At 37.1% G+C, this 12,428-nt stretch overlaps 1 protein-coding gene across 22 annotated transcripts in view; it reads left to right on the top strand.

Annotated features, from left to right (window-relative positions):
* RIMS2 (regulating synaptic membrane exocytosis 2) overlaps window positions 1-12,428 on the top strand; it is a 437,579-nt gene that overhangs the window by 49,208 nt on the left and 375,943 nt on the right. For 7 of the 22 annotated variants that reach the window (XM_042839671.1, XM_042839674.1, XM_042839665.1 and 4 more), the window contains exons 2-3: window positions 8,041-8,073; window positions 8,473-8,559. The exons of the other annotated variants lie outside the window; for them this stretch is intronic. In XM_042839671.1, coding sequence (XP_042695605.1) covers window positions 8,041-8,073; window positions 8,473-8,559 — 120 coding nt within the window. The remainder of the gene's footprint in view (window positions 1-8,040; window positions 8,074-8,472; window positions 8,560-12,428) is intronic. 22 annotated transcript variants of the gene reach the window in all.

Here is a 12,428-nt window from a genome sequence, read left to right as displayed (position 1 = left end):
GAAAAAAAACTTCTAGAATATTAAGACTGGGAGACAGTGCTTCAGTGAATGTATTTCCTTATGTTGATGGAATCACAGAATTGGCTTTGAAGGGACCTTAAAGACCATCTTGTCCAAGCCTCCTGCCATGGGCAGTGACACCTTCCACTACATCAGGTTGCTCACAGCCTGTTTATGTAGAATAAATAATTTTCTAGCTGTATTTCTTGCCCATCTTTGACAACTTTCCGTCATTCAAAACTTCACATTAATTTTTGCTTTATAATTTTTATTGTTGCCTGTTTCTGTATATCCCTTCAGCAGCCACCAGCCACTCAGGGGGGCAGCAGCTGGTGTGTTCCACATGGCAACTGATTGCAGTGCTGACGGTTACAAACTCCCACTCGTGCTGTGATAACCAAAATACTCATTTGCTAAATATAGGAGATAGCAGCATTAGCTCAATTTAGACAGCATGTTTGATTTGAACACTAGGTTTTGAACACTTACCTTTTAATATCGCCTCCCTGGTCAGGGCCTGCCGCTTCCAGTTTTGGTTAACCTTCAAGAGAGAGCATTATCTGTGAACTAATTATTGGAACTGCACCTAACATGGTGGATACCATTCCGTGTAGTACTTATTCATTATTACAGTTGTACTTTGTAATTTTCTCATGTGCTGAGTAGTGATTCAGGCACTCAATTTATGGTTCCAATATGAAGACTGTAATGGAAATGAAAAAAATTGGCCAAGATAGAAGTGTAGGAGCTTTCTGTTAAAGGAGCAGGAGGAACCCAGAAAATTTCCTGGAGGTCATTGTCACCAGTCTCGAAAGGATTAATTTCCTTGTTCCCTAGTGGAAGAACAAGGGGGCCGCCAAAATGGCCATGTAACTAAAGACTCTTCTATGGACGGCTCGTGAAGAAAATATTATTTAAAATAATTAACTCATTTTGTTTATGTGGTATGGAAATGGTTAGCTTGCCCCATATAAAGCAGAAGCTTCTGGGTTTGTCTGTAGAACACCATATCTTACTCTAGAAGCAAATAATAGGAAAAGAAATTGCTCTGAAGAATTCATACCCAAAGACAAGCAGTCTCATTTCCTGGGTTCTTTCTGGAGGAGTCAAAACTTACCGTCAGTCTCCTCACTCCTTGATTTGAAATTCAAATATGGCGCTGTTGAATATTATGTTTTCAACTGCAACAAACTGCATTTAGTGTATCTTTTCTAGAGATGTTAGATGTTACTGTCGTAAGTAATAAGTCTGGTTTGTTTGGAGGCTCTGATCATCCAGTTTCTAATTATGATCTAAATGTCATGTCTAAAATGTAATATTAATCTTATGAAATTAACTATGTTTATTTGAGGTTTGTAGACAGATCATTCACATCTGGACTATTACAAAGCATCATCCATAGATCTGTTCATTCGTGAAGGATGTATAGACTTTTCTTGTTGCCACTCTTTAATATCTCTTCAGTCTGAATTTCAGGTGTTGTTTAACCACTTCAGCATGGATTTAGATGGGCTTTGAATTTATTCACTGTCACAGGCACTATTTCTATTGCAAGTACCTAACTTATCCATCTGCTTGTCTAGTACTATTGAATGATCAATTACCTCTCATCTCAGGTCTTTGAGTTGTTCTAGCAGAAGCTGCTGATACTTCTGTTATGATCAGGTCAAAATCAGTCAGGAAAGTCACCTGAACGCTTTTTCAGTAAAACCTTTCATTGGAAAAGACTGTTATTATTCAGACAGTGATCCTTTTCATTCAATTACTTCTACTCTCTAAATTAATTCTAAAAACCCTCAGAACAGTCATATAAAAGAAAATTTCATTTTCATAAAAAGAAATTAAGCTTAATATTCTAAGTTGAATATTCTTTTAGTATCAGTGGAGTAATCAATTCACATAATCAGTTCAGTTAAGATGTAAATATTTCCAATTTCGACTTAGCCAAATAAGTGTGGCATTGTATTCAACCTTCCTAAATGTTCTTGGAGTTAAACATTCTTAACGTTGTGTAACTTCAGCTGTAGAGGTGTCCTCTTTCAAGAGAGTTGCTTATTTTACGTATCTGTGGCTGTGTTTACTAAGAGCTGATGTGAGAAAAGTCATAAATTGTGTATCATGCATCGTTACTTCAGACCTAAGTTGTGAGCTGGTAATCACTGCGCAGTAATCTTTTGTTTCCAGCTTGTCAGGGAAATATCACTGGGATACTATTCTGAAGATTTGGAAAGAGTCCACAGTAACAATTTTAGGAAAATGTATTAATAGACCTTGCAGTCTATGATAGCATGGTGGAAGCCTCTGAGCATGCACGAAGCAGATAACCTCTCTTTTTCAGCACAGTCCCTAGTTACACCTGGAACTTGCATCCCTTTAGTGGTCTAACTGTGCAGGTATGCACTGAATGCTGTTTTCAGTGGGAGAAAGCAGGAGGTGGGGGAAAAGGAGAGCAGAAGAGCAACAAAATGTTATTTAAATTTTATTTTATTTGTCTTTTTAATTTTTTGTCATTTTCCAAAGTATGTTGGGGATGATTTCTTTTTCTACATAACAAAAATATTAGCGATGGCAAATACTTCAAAAAAATTGTGATGTTCATGTATTATGAGAATGGGAATATAGAGATTCCTGATGCAGGTACTACATCCATTGATCAGAATTTTTAAAAAGGGCTGAAGAATGTGAAATCACTTGCTTGTGCTTTCCTTACTACCTTCCCATGTAGTTTTCAGCCCAGTTCATGTTGGGTAATTCTATATTTTTTTGAAGATTGTTGGAAAATATTCATTTAGTAATTGCATTTTAATTTGTGAAAAGTTTCAGAATTGTTTCTTATACTTTTACAGCAGTCCTTTCAATTAGCAGTATGTCCATTTTTCGGACAGCTGAGCAAGAAATAGCAGTGCCCAACATAAAATCCATAATCTGATTTTATAGTTTTGTCTTTAATCTCTGCTTTTCACTGTCTTTGCATTTACTGTGTTGATTTTCTAATTAGCCAGTCCTTTTGGAGTAGTTGAAATCTGTTAATAATTGGAGAGAATTTTGTGGAGAGAGAACAGTGTCTTCATCTGAAGCCAATGTGTTGGCATCTTGAACCTTGAGAGAGCTTCTGGCTTTATACTGTTGTTCACAATAGTGGGATCTGGAATGCAAAGAAGAAAATACAAACTCAGAGGGCATTAGTAAGTTGAATTCACTTTGCAACGTGTGTGGGTGTAGTAGTTGGCATTCCTGCTGTTGTGTTTATTTGAAAGATAGTTGCTTTTATAGCTTTTTTGATGTATAAAACTAGAAATCTATTTTTAAGACAAAATTATTTCCACAGTCTTTGCTCAACAGTTCTTTCCTTTTCTATTAACACAGAGGGAGGTCAGTGTCAGTATTGTATCTGTAAAGGAAACAAGATGTGAAGATTCTTTTTATAGAACGGAGACCATCTCTCATTGTTCCTGTACGATTTGCTTTGGGGAAACGAGATAGGTCTGTGAGTTAATATTTAATCTCATCTTAATTCTTAATCAAGTTAAATGTAACGTGCCTTTCTCTTTGAGACTATGTATATTCTGCTTTGAGTTTTGGGCCATTAGGCTCTGTGCTCCCAAAACCGAACATTTCATTGTTGTGTCCCATTTGCTGGAATTTAATAAGCAATGCAGTTAATGAAAATAGCTGTTGTAAAAGCATCAACGACTTCATTAAAGTGCTACCAACAAATTCAATTATATCATTAATTTTAATAATAAACACTTTTTTTTTTTCAATGCTTGATAAGGGAAATCTGAATTCCAGTCAATGCATTTGTATTTCCACTTCTCTCAGCTTCATCAAAAGGGCCAGAAAAGCCTAGTGTCCTACAATGGCCTCTCCTAGCCTTGCTGAGATGGCTGCAAGGAGAGGGCTGTGCTCTGAGTTCCTATGGCTGAGGGGAGCGCAGAAAGCTGCTGTCCCACTGCTGAGCAAAGGAATGCAGCTCCCAGCCTGTAACACTGCAAATGAAAGTGGTGTGGAGTGTTCTGTGCTTTGTGCTCTGCTCAGTACTTCTAGGAGACATTGGGTATGCTCAGACTGTTCCTACTGGTGCGACCTTGTACTTGTAGGTCCATGGATGGCAAAGCTGTGAATCTTGAGTGCAATATTGTGTTATTGAGATTATATTCCTGGCAAGAATGGCTCATTCTGAAGTTTGGATATCCCCAGACTTCACTGGAGGAAATTAAATACCTGTTTAATTTCAGACATCTAGAAGGTGTAGAGTGTATTTTATGAATCATTATTGTGAATCTAGACACCCGAATTCTGATGCATATAAAGTGGAGAAGAGGTGTGTTGGCAAACTGCTTGTTAGTTTGTCTGTTACCAATACATCATTTGGGAAGAATATTGTATGATTTTGGCACAGTAGATTTTACAGAAGCACTTTTTTCCTGTAGGTTGAAGAATAGAAAATTTTTAGGACTTCATATAGTTGAGAAAAAATGTGTTAATATATTCACTTCCTTCACTATGTTCTCTCCTGCTTCTGCTTTTCTTTTCCCTTGCTTTTCTGTTCTGTCCTCTTATTCATTCTTTGTTCCAGTGAGACTAGCCATAACCTTTGAAGAAATTTTTAGTACCCAGGGAGAATCTGACACTAAAGAAAGTGTTCAGTGTTACTCAGGTTCCAACCTAATGATGCTGCTGTCTGGAAAGGATCAAAGGGGTCTGGCACTTGCACTGTGCAGGCTTGCAGAGGATCGCTGCAGGAATGATGCTATGAACATTTCGAAGGACAGAGGTTGTAGTCAACTGAGTGTGAAGTGTTAATATTCTCTATTGTTGACAAGTAGAAAAAAACTGTCTTATTTTAAAGTGAAGCAAATTATGCAATATATGGGATTACAATCTGTGCAAAATAGAATGTTAACTGATGAAGGCTTCAGATTCTTTCAGCACAGTGTGGAGTGAATTCCTGTTGAGAAAAAAATCATCAAGTATGAGAATAGATAGAGAATGACTTAATATTTTGCACTGTTGGAATATATTGTCCCAGCCACTGTTGATTAGACACATTATCTGCAGCCTGCTGGTGGTCTTTCTAAACAGGTACTTATTGGAAATTATTTCTAGTTTTTCTAGTATTTCTAGTATTTTCTAGTATTTCTAACTCTGACTGGCATTGTTCTTGGTGGAGTTTCTAGAAGGTGGATACGGGGGAAGGCAAAATATAGACAAATAGTGTGAAAGAATCAGTGTGCAGTTACAATGTTTGGGCTTTTTTTCATTTGGTCTGTTAAGTAAATGAATGTATATCTATACTGATGTGTCAGTCCAATTCTTGCAAAGAATTGATAGTTAATGATTTTTGAAAGGAAGGGAAAAAGCAGTTTATATGTGGGAAATATGGGAGGACTCTATCTCATAAAACCAAGGCACTTCTTGTAATTGAAGTACAACTGTATATGCAGTATGTAGACAGTACTTAAGAATCTGGAGTCTTTTCAGGACTCTTTTGTCTAGAAAAAGACAACCACAGTTGTGCTAAACTGTATTCCATGTATTTCATCTAACATGTTAATATTTCTGTCAGTTACTAAGCTTCTACCCCTGATTTCCCTGACCTTGAATGATGAGTGTCTGTGCTGTGCACCTAAAGGCCCCAGGCCTGTTGAGCTGTGAGGGCAGTATTAGCTGAACTTCATATGGTAGAACCTGGTTTTTCAATAGTTCTTTTTTCATAGTTTCATTTCAAATTATAGCTTCTGCTCCATTGTTGGGAAGTCAAGGAAGAGCATTGCCTAATGCAGGGACTGAAGGATATATGGATAGCACTCAAGGACTGCGTCACAGTTATATAATAATGGAGGCTCTTGTCCTCACATAACTGCAGTGTTGGAAAGAGTATAGTGGATGAGACACAGAATTGTAAAAGGAGAAAAGAGTATTTCATAGGAGATATGTTTTGAATTGCATAATCAAATTACATCCTGTGTTAGAACACAGTGTTCCTATAAAATGGGGGGAAAGCCATTTACATGCAGGTTTTCAGGGTGTCTGCTAATGGCCAGCGTTTTTTATTTAATGGTTCTAAACTAAAAATCTGTATGATTTTCAGAAATACGAAGGATTTGCAGCTGCAGTTGAAGTCAGTGAATATATACAATTATGTAAAGATGTTAAATCCTCTTGGAAAAAAAAAAAAACACCACCAAAGATTTCAGATGGAACACTCAGAATTAGCGTGCATTATTGCAGAATTTAATCTCATTCTATTTTGGTTTCAGTTTTGGATGTGACAAAAAATGACCGTGGTCCCTAGTCCAAAGGAAAGATATGGGTTATAAACTTAATAAATGAAACATTTGTATCTCAGCTGTTTTGTAACGCAGAAAAAATCACAATGTGATAATAGTTGAGGTGTCCGACCCGTTAATATGTTTGGGAGCTGTGTAGTGAGAGGAATGTAAGGAACCATGGAGCAACTGTGTGTTCAGTTTTCCCTGTCCAGCTGTTATGGAGCTGACACTTCCACTGTCTAGCTGTGGGCAAGTGGCTTGAGTTCTGATGGACCATTTCCTTGTCACCGTTCACCATAGAGCTTTCAGACTGTTGAGGTTGGAGGCTCCAAGTGCTGCCTGCTGCAGATGGTACCGATGCACTTTGATTTCCGCCCTGCCCCTTGAATATTTTGGGTGGAAAAACTAGTATGGAATCTCATGGTTAAAGATTAAAGCAGTTACAGTTAAGATGCGTGATCAAGGGGAATTGCAATGGCATGAAGAATTTTTATTTTCATATTTCTTAACTTTCGAGTGTATCAGTATTTTTTGGTTTTGTATCGGAACTTTTTTTTTTTAAATACGATTTTCTAAACTGCTGCAAAGGCACACTATGCTAGAAGACTTTTCACTGTGTGCTACATGTTCAGTTTTCTTTTTCTCTGGTAAATTCTGTTTTTAAGGTTTTCAGTGTGTCTGTGTCCACTTTTCTTATTGAGTGCTTGTCTAGCTGCTGTTTTTAGCGGCAGTCACTGTGATGCATTATATGGAGGGGGGATGCAGAGCTGTTTTTGTGAGCTCTAATCTTCTGTCCAAAGTTAAACATCTACTTAAGTTATGAGCCTGAAGTCACTTTTGGCAAAGTAAGGGAGTATTCTCCAGAGGGACATTCAGAACGCTTATTCGGGATCCTGTTCATTTTTATTGAAGGTAAAAGAAAGCTAAATCCCAACTTGGTATTTAAGACAGATACCTGCATTTAGAGGATGTAAGTATTCTTGCAAGTGTATGTCTCTGTTCTGGGGTTTGCTGGGAAGGAATCTCCTTTGCTTATTCACTCAAACTAAAGCATGTATTTCAGGAAGGATAATTTCCTAAGGATGATGGACAAATTCTGATCAGTACTCTACAGATATACTGAATGTATTACTTGTTTCTTTTAGTGAGTCATAGAAAACTTCACTCAGTTCCTTAGTTCCTTAGAATAGAGTTCCTTAGTTTTCCCTCCTTAGTTTTAGAGTTATGCTCCCTTCTAATTGTAATTTAAGAAACAGAGTGAAGACTTTTGAATGCTGCAGCATTTAAAATGACTTTATATGTTTTAAATTCATCTTAAATTATGATAGAGAATTTGGTTGTAAAGTAAAAATCTAGAAAATAGATTGTAATTAACAAAATCAAGACACTTTCCTTTGCATTTATAGCTGAATGTGTCACTGAAAGTTTTCTAACGTGGTATTCTGCTCCAAGAATTAGAAGGCAGTTATAGGAAATCACACTGATTTCCTATATCTATTTTATATCTATCTTATATAAGATAGATCTATCTTATAGATCTGTATCTATATTTTATGTCTATCTTATATTTGTAACTAAAATATTTAGTTTTCCGAATTTTAATCCTAAATGGAAATAAGCACAGAATGCAACTTAATACAACAGATTTTAAGGGAATTCCTGTTGAAGTAAGGGTCTTTTACTACTAATTTGATAGAGATTATAAAACGTCAGGGTAGTTGTTTTACGACATTTTGCACTCAGTTGTGCAAACTTATCTTTTTAGGGTCAAAGAAGAGCAAAAACCACAGCTGACACAGTAAGTAAAATATCTTAAAAGTGCAGTAGGCTTGACTTTTCTACCTTTGCCATGTTCTGCTTTTGGCACCTTTGATGGTATTAGCTTACACTAATACCTGAAAGGCTGCAGTTAGTTTGCCTTCTGCTTCCTGACTGGCTTGTAAGAGAGCTGCCTGCAGCTTCTTACTTCATCCACATCTTAGTTGGATGTAGGTTCTTGCTGCCTGCTTGTGAACTGGTTAACTGTTAAACTTTACTTCCCTTCCACCTGTAGTGGCTGATTTAGTATTGCAGCTATAGCATTCCCATTGGCTCTAGCTTTTCCGCCTGTCTATTTCTCTTATTATTGGATAAGAAAACATTTGAACTAGTGTGGTTTTATTGGTTATTCAGTCACATTATTTGCTTATTTAAACAGGTGGTTTCCCTTTAGTGGGATCACTGAGCTGGTAAATAACGTTCTACAACCACAGCAAAAACAGCAAAATGAAAAGGAGCCCCAGACGTAAGTAAGCTGCTCTCTGTAGACTAAGTAATGTCTGTATAGCTTTAAAACATACTGGAGAGTATGTTTATAATAATTGCCCATTTAGAACATCCTACTGAGGGCATTTTACACGCTGACACTATTTGCTTTCCAACCCCTTGTTGGTAAAGGGAAAACTGAAAATCAAGTGTGACCCTTTTTACCAGTAACTTAAGTGATTACATTAGAATCCAATCTGAGGAACCACTGCTGCTGCATTTTCCTGTTTGTTCAAATACTCCACACACGGAACTCTTAGTAAAGAGATGTGTTTTCTGTGCATGCCGAGCTTGAATGGTGAGACATGCAGTATTATATATAGCACGTCTATGCAAATGCATGGAATTTGTGATATTGATCATGCATAGAATGCTATACAAATCTACATAATATGTGTGAAGAGCTTTTAAAAGACCAGGAAGGTGTCATTTCATTTTTTTTCATGCTTCTAAAGTATCTGTAAAGCTTCACAACTTTAGCAGATATGAGGTGAAATTTTGATTCTGTCAAAGCTCAGGGAAGTTTTGACTTTGATGGGGCCAATATTTCACTCATGGACCTTTTACAGTGCTAAGCCACCACGTGAGCCATATGAAAAATTTTACTTTTTTTGCTACCTGAAAATGTTACGATTTAACAGAAACTGGCAAAGCTAGGTCATTCAGTCTTAGGGTAGAACTTAAAGTATAAAGCTGTAAGTATTCTTTTCGTAAGGAGACATGTCAAGAACAAAGACTGTTCAAATTTTCTGGTATTTCAAATGTGACCTGATATTATTTGAACTTTAAATGTTTAATTTGCTGTATTTTTTTAGAAATGCCTTATAAGTTCACATAAGAATGTTTGCTTTTGAACCCACGTGTAAGTGGTTTAAAACATGCGTATTTGTTGTTATTCTTTAAATTCCATTCAGAATCAATTTTAGTTTATTTTTAAATATTTTACTTAAATGGAGTTACAGACCATGAAATCTGTTAATTATATTTTGAAGATATACAGAAATTTTGAGAAAATTAAACAAAGAAATAGGCCCTAAAACTGATGTTCTGTTAGGCAATGTATTTTTTGAACTCTGGTTTCAATTTTTTGTGCTGACGTTTGTATTAAATTGTATATATTCCTAATAGTGGAGTTTTTTTTCCCCCCTGATTATGGTTAGGTACTCATAATATTGCATTTTATTCACAGCGCCTTAATACCTTCTTTGTGTTTCCGGTTTCCTCAATGCAGCCAAAGTTTGTTCTGGTTACCACTGTTGTGCATATGAAGCATATGGCTTTGAAGAAACTGAAAAGACTATATTCATTGTAAACAGTTGAGCTGTAGTTGCCAAAAAGTAGTTATGAATGCTGTTACTATTACAGTTGCTGTTATAGTGGATGTATTTTTTGAACGCTCGTTCCTTGGCAACCAACTTTCTTCAGGTTTTTTTATTTAATAACTAGGGAATGAACTAAGTTGTATATTCATTGATTTTACAGATACCTCAAAGCTGTAAGAAGTGTTCTATTTAATAGCAAGGTTATATTCCAAAACTATCCCCAAAAGGAAGCTTCAGTTACAGTGTTATGGTGCCATTCAGTTGGGTGTCATGCCATTCAAACATAATATTTAAAATGTAGTTTTGGTAGGGATTAGTTTGTGCAATTGACGTAGAAATAAGTAGCATGGAAGTATATGCTTGAAGACATTTTACCACTACCCATAGGTGTCTGGGCATTTTCCACTTGAAATCACTGCCACTATCAGAGTGTGTAATGGATTTTTAGCTATGTCTGGCTGTCCAACTCCATTGATGAAAAACTTATTTAAAGTTAATCTAGGAAATACAAGATGTGTGAGAAGGTCGAGAAGGAATCACACTGTTGCCCCTGTGCTCCAGTTGGTGCCCATTGCCCCATGTTCTGACACTCAGCACCACTGGGCTTTATCCTCCTAGCACCTTCACCTCAGGTACTTATACAGATTGATAAGATCTCCTCTGAGACTTCTCTTTTCCAGTCCCAGCTCTTTCAGTATCTGCTCATAGAGATATGACCCAGTCCCTTGGTCAGTTTCATGGTCCCATACTGGACTCTGTCCAGTACGTCCACATCTCTCTTCTAGTCTACTGACAAGACCAGAACTGGACCTAGCATTCCAGGTATGGCCTCACCAGGGTTGAGTGGTGGGAAAAGATCATCTCCCTTAACTTACTGGTGATACTTTCTCTAATGCAGCCCAGGGTATCACTGACATTCTTGGATGCAAGGTAACTTTTTGCTGGTTCATGTTCAACTTGCTGTCCAGCAGAAGCCTCAGGTCCTTTTCTCCAAAATGCCTTCCGGCTGGACAAACCCTGGCATGTGATGGTGCCTAGGTTCCTCACTTGGTGAAGGGCTTTGCTCTTCTGCTTACTGAAATTCATGAGGTTCTATTCAGCCCATTTCTCCAGCCTGTTGAGGTCCTTCTGGACAGCAGCCCTCTGGTGCATCCGTCATTCCTTCCAGTTTTATGTCAATCCCATTATTGGCTGTAAATACAGCCCATAGTTCATTATTTTCTCTGTGAGGATCTTAAGGGCGACGGTATGGAAAGTCTTACTCTCCAAAGTGCTCCCTTCATCCATTAAGCTATTTGTTACTTCTTGGAAGTTTATTAGGTTGATCAGGTATGAGTTCTCCTTGGTGAAACCGTGCTGACAACTCCTGATCACCATTTTGTCCTTCATTTGCCCAGAAGTGATTTTGTTCCCTCACCTTTCCCAGGTGTGAGGTGATAATGACCAGCCTGTCATTTCTCTGTGACCTGCTTTGTGCCCTTCTTGAAGATAGGAGTGACATTTGGAGATCTTGTATCTCAAATGGTGTGAGTGGCTCTCTCAAAAATACATAATAGAATGTTAAAAAGCAGACAAGATAATAAGGATGATCTGAAGAACATAATGCCTTTCATAAGAAGAGAAATATTCTTCTTTGTACTTGATGCTGTAAATACCAGTGGATATTTCAGTCAGTGTCTGAGTTAAAACAATCTCTGAAAAGATTGCTCCACTTATAAGAATCTGTAATAAATTCTAGTTAAAATAAATTGGCACTCTCAAATACTGAATGTACATCAACGGATTATTCTTTTTGCATTCTAAATTTACTATGTAAACAATATGACTGCCAACCACTTGGTAGCTTTGAATCTCATCATATCATCTACCCCGAGTGTGATAGCAAGCCCACATAAATAATGGTTTAATAAAATTTGCACCGTGTATAGTCAGTGGGTTTATTTGCAGTCTGTGTACTTCCTGCTCAATATGTTTACTAATAAGACCTGCTGAAAATAGCACACTTCACTTGAAGGAATATTTTCTTGAAGAGAAAAATATATCTCTACAGCCAATACACTTGTGAAGTTAGAGTCATGAAAAGTCTAGCACTCTACTGTGTTTATTTTCTCAGACAGGAAGATGGAAAGAAAACTGAGAATAAATGAGCTGAAAATAAAAGTATACTTTGTGGTATTTAAAAATGAAATGGAGATTGTAGCTATCTCAAAGTCAAATACTATAAATCCTCAAAATACCTTTGTAACTATAAATCTGTTTATATCTCTAAACAAAGTCAATATGAGGTATCTAAAAAACTTCTGTTCTGCGATTCTTACAATTGATCATGACCACTGCTATTATGAGAATGTTAACATTTACCACTTACAGCATGAAATCTTACTGGGCAGTAGGAAACCAGATGAGGTTCAACAAAAGCAAGTGTAGAGTCTTAGACCTAGGGAGGAATAATTGCATGCACCAATACAGGCTGGGGGATGAGCTGCTGGAGAGGAGCTCTGCAGAGAGGGACCTGGGTGTCCTGGTG

Source organism: Centrocercus urophasianus, unplaced genomic scaffold, assembly GCF_019232065.1.
Source record: "Centrocercus urophasianus isolate 14NV4802_14NV808 unplaced genomic scaffold, USGS_Curo_1.0 seq_11, whole genome shotgun sequence".
Lineage (NCBI taxonomy): Eukaryota > Metazoa > Chordata > Aves > Galliformes > Phasianidae > Centrocercus > Centrocercus urophasianus.
Note: the sequence above shows the minus strand (reverse complement) of the source record. Positions and strands in the feature narration are given on the sequence as shown.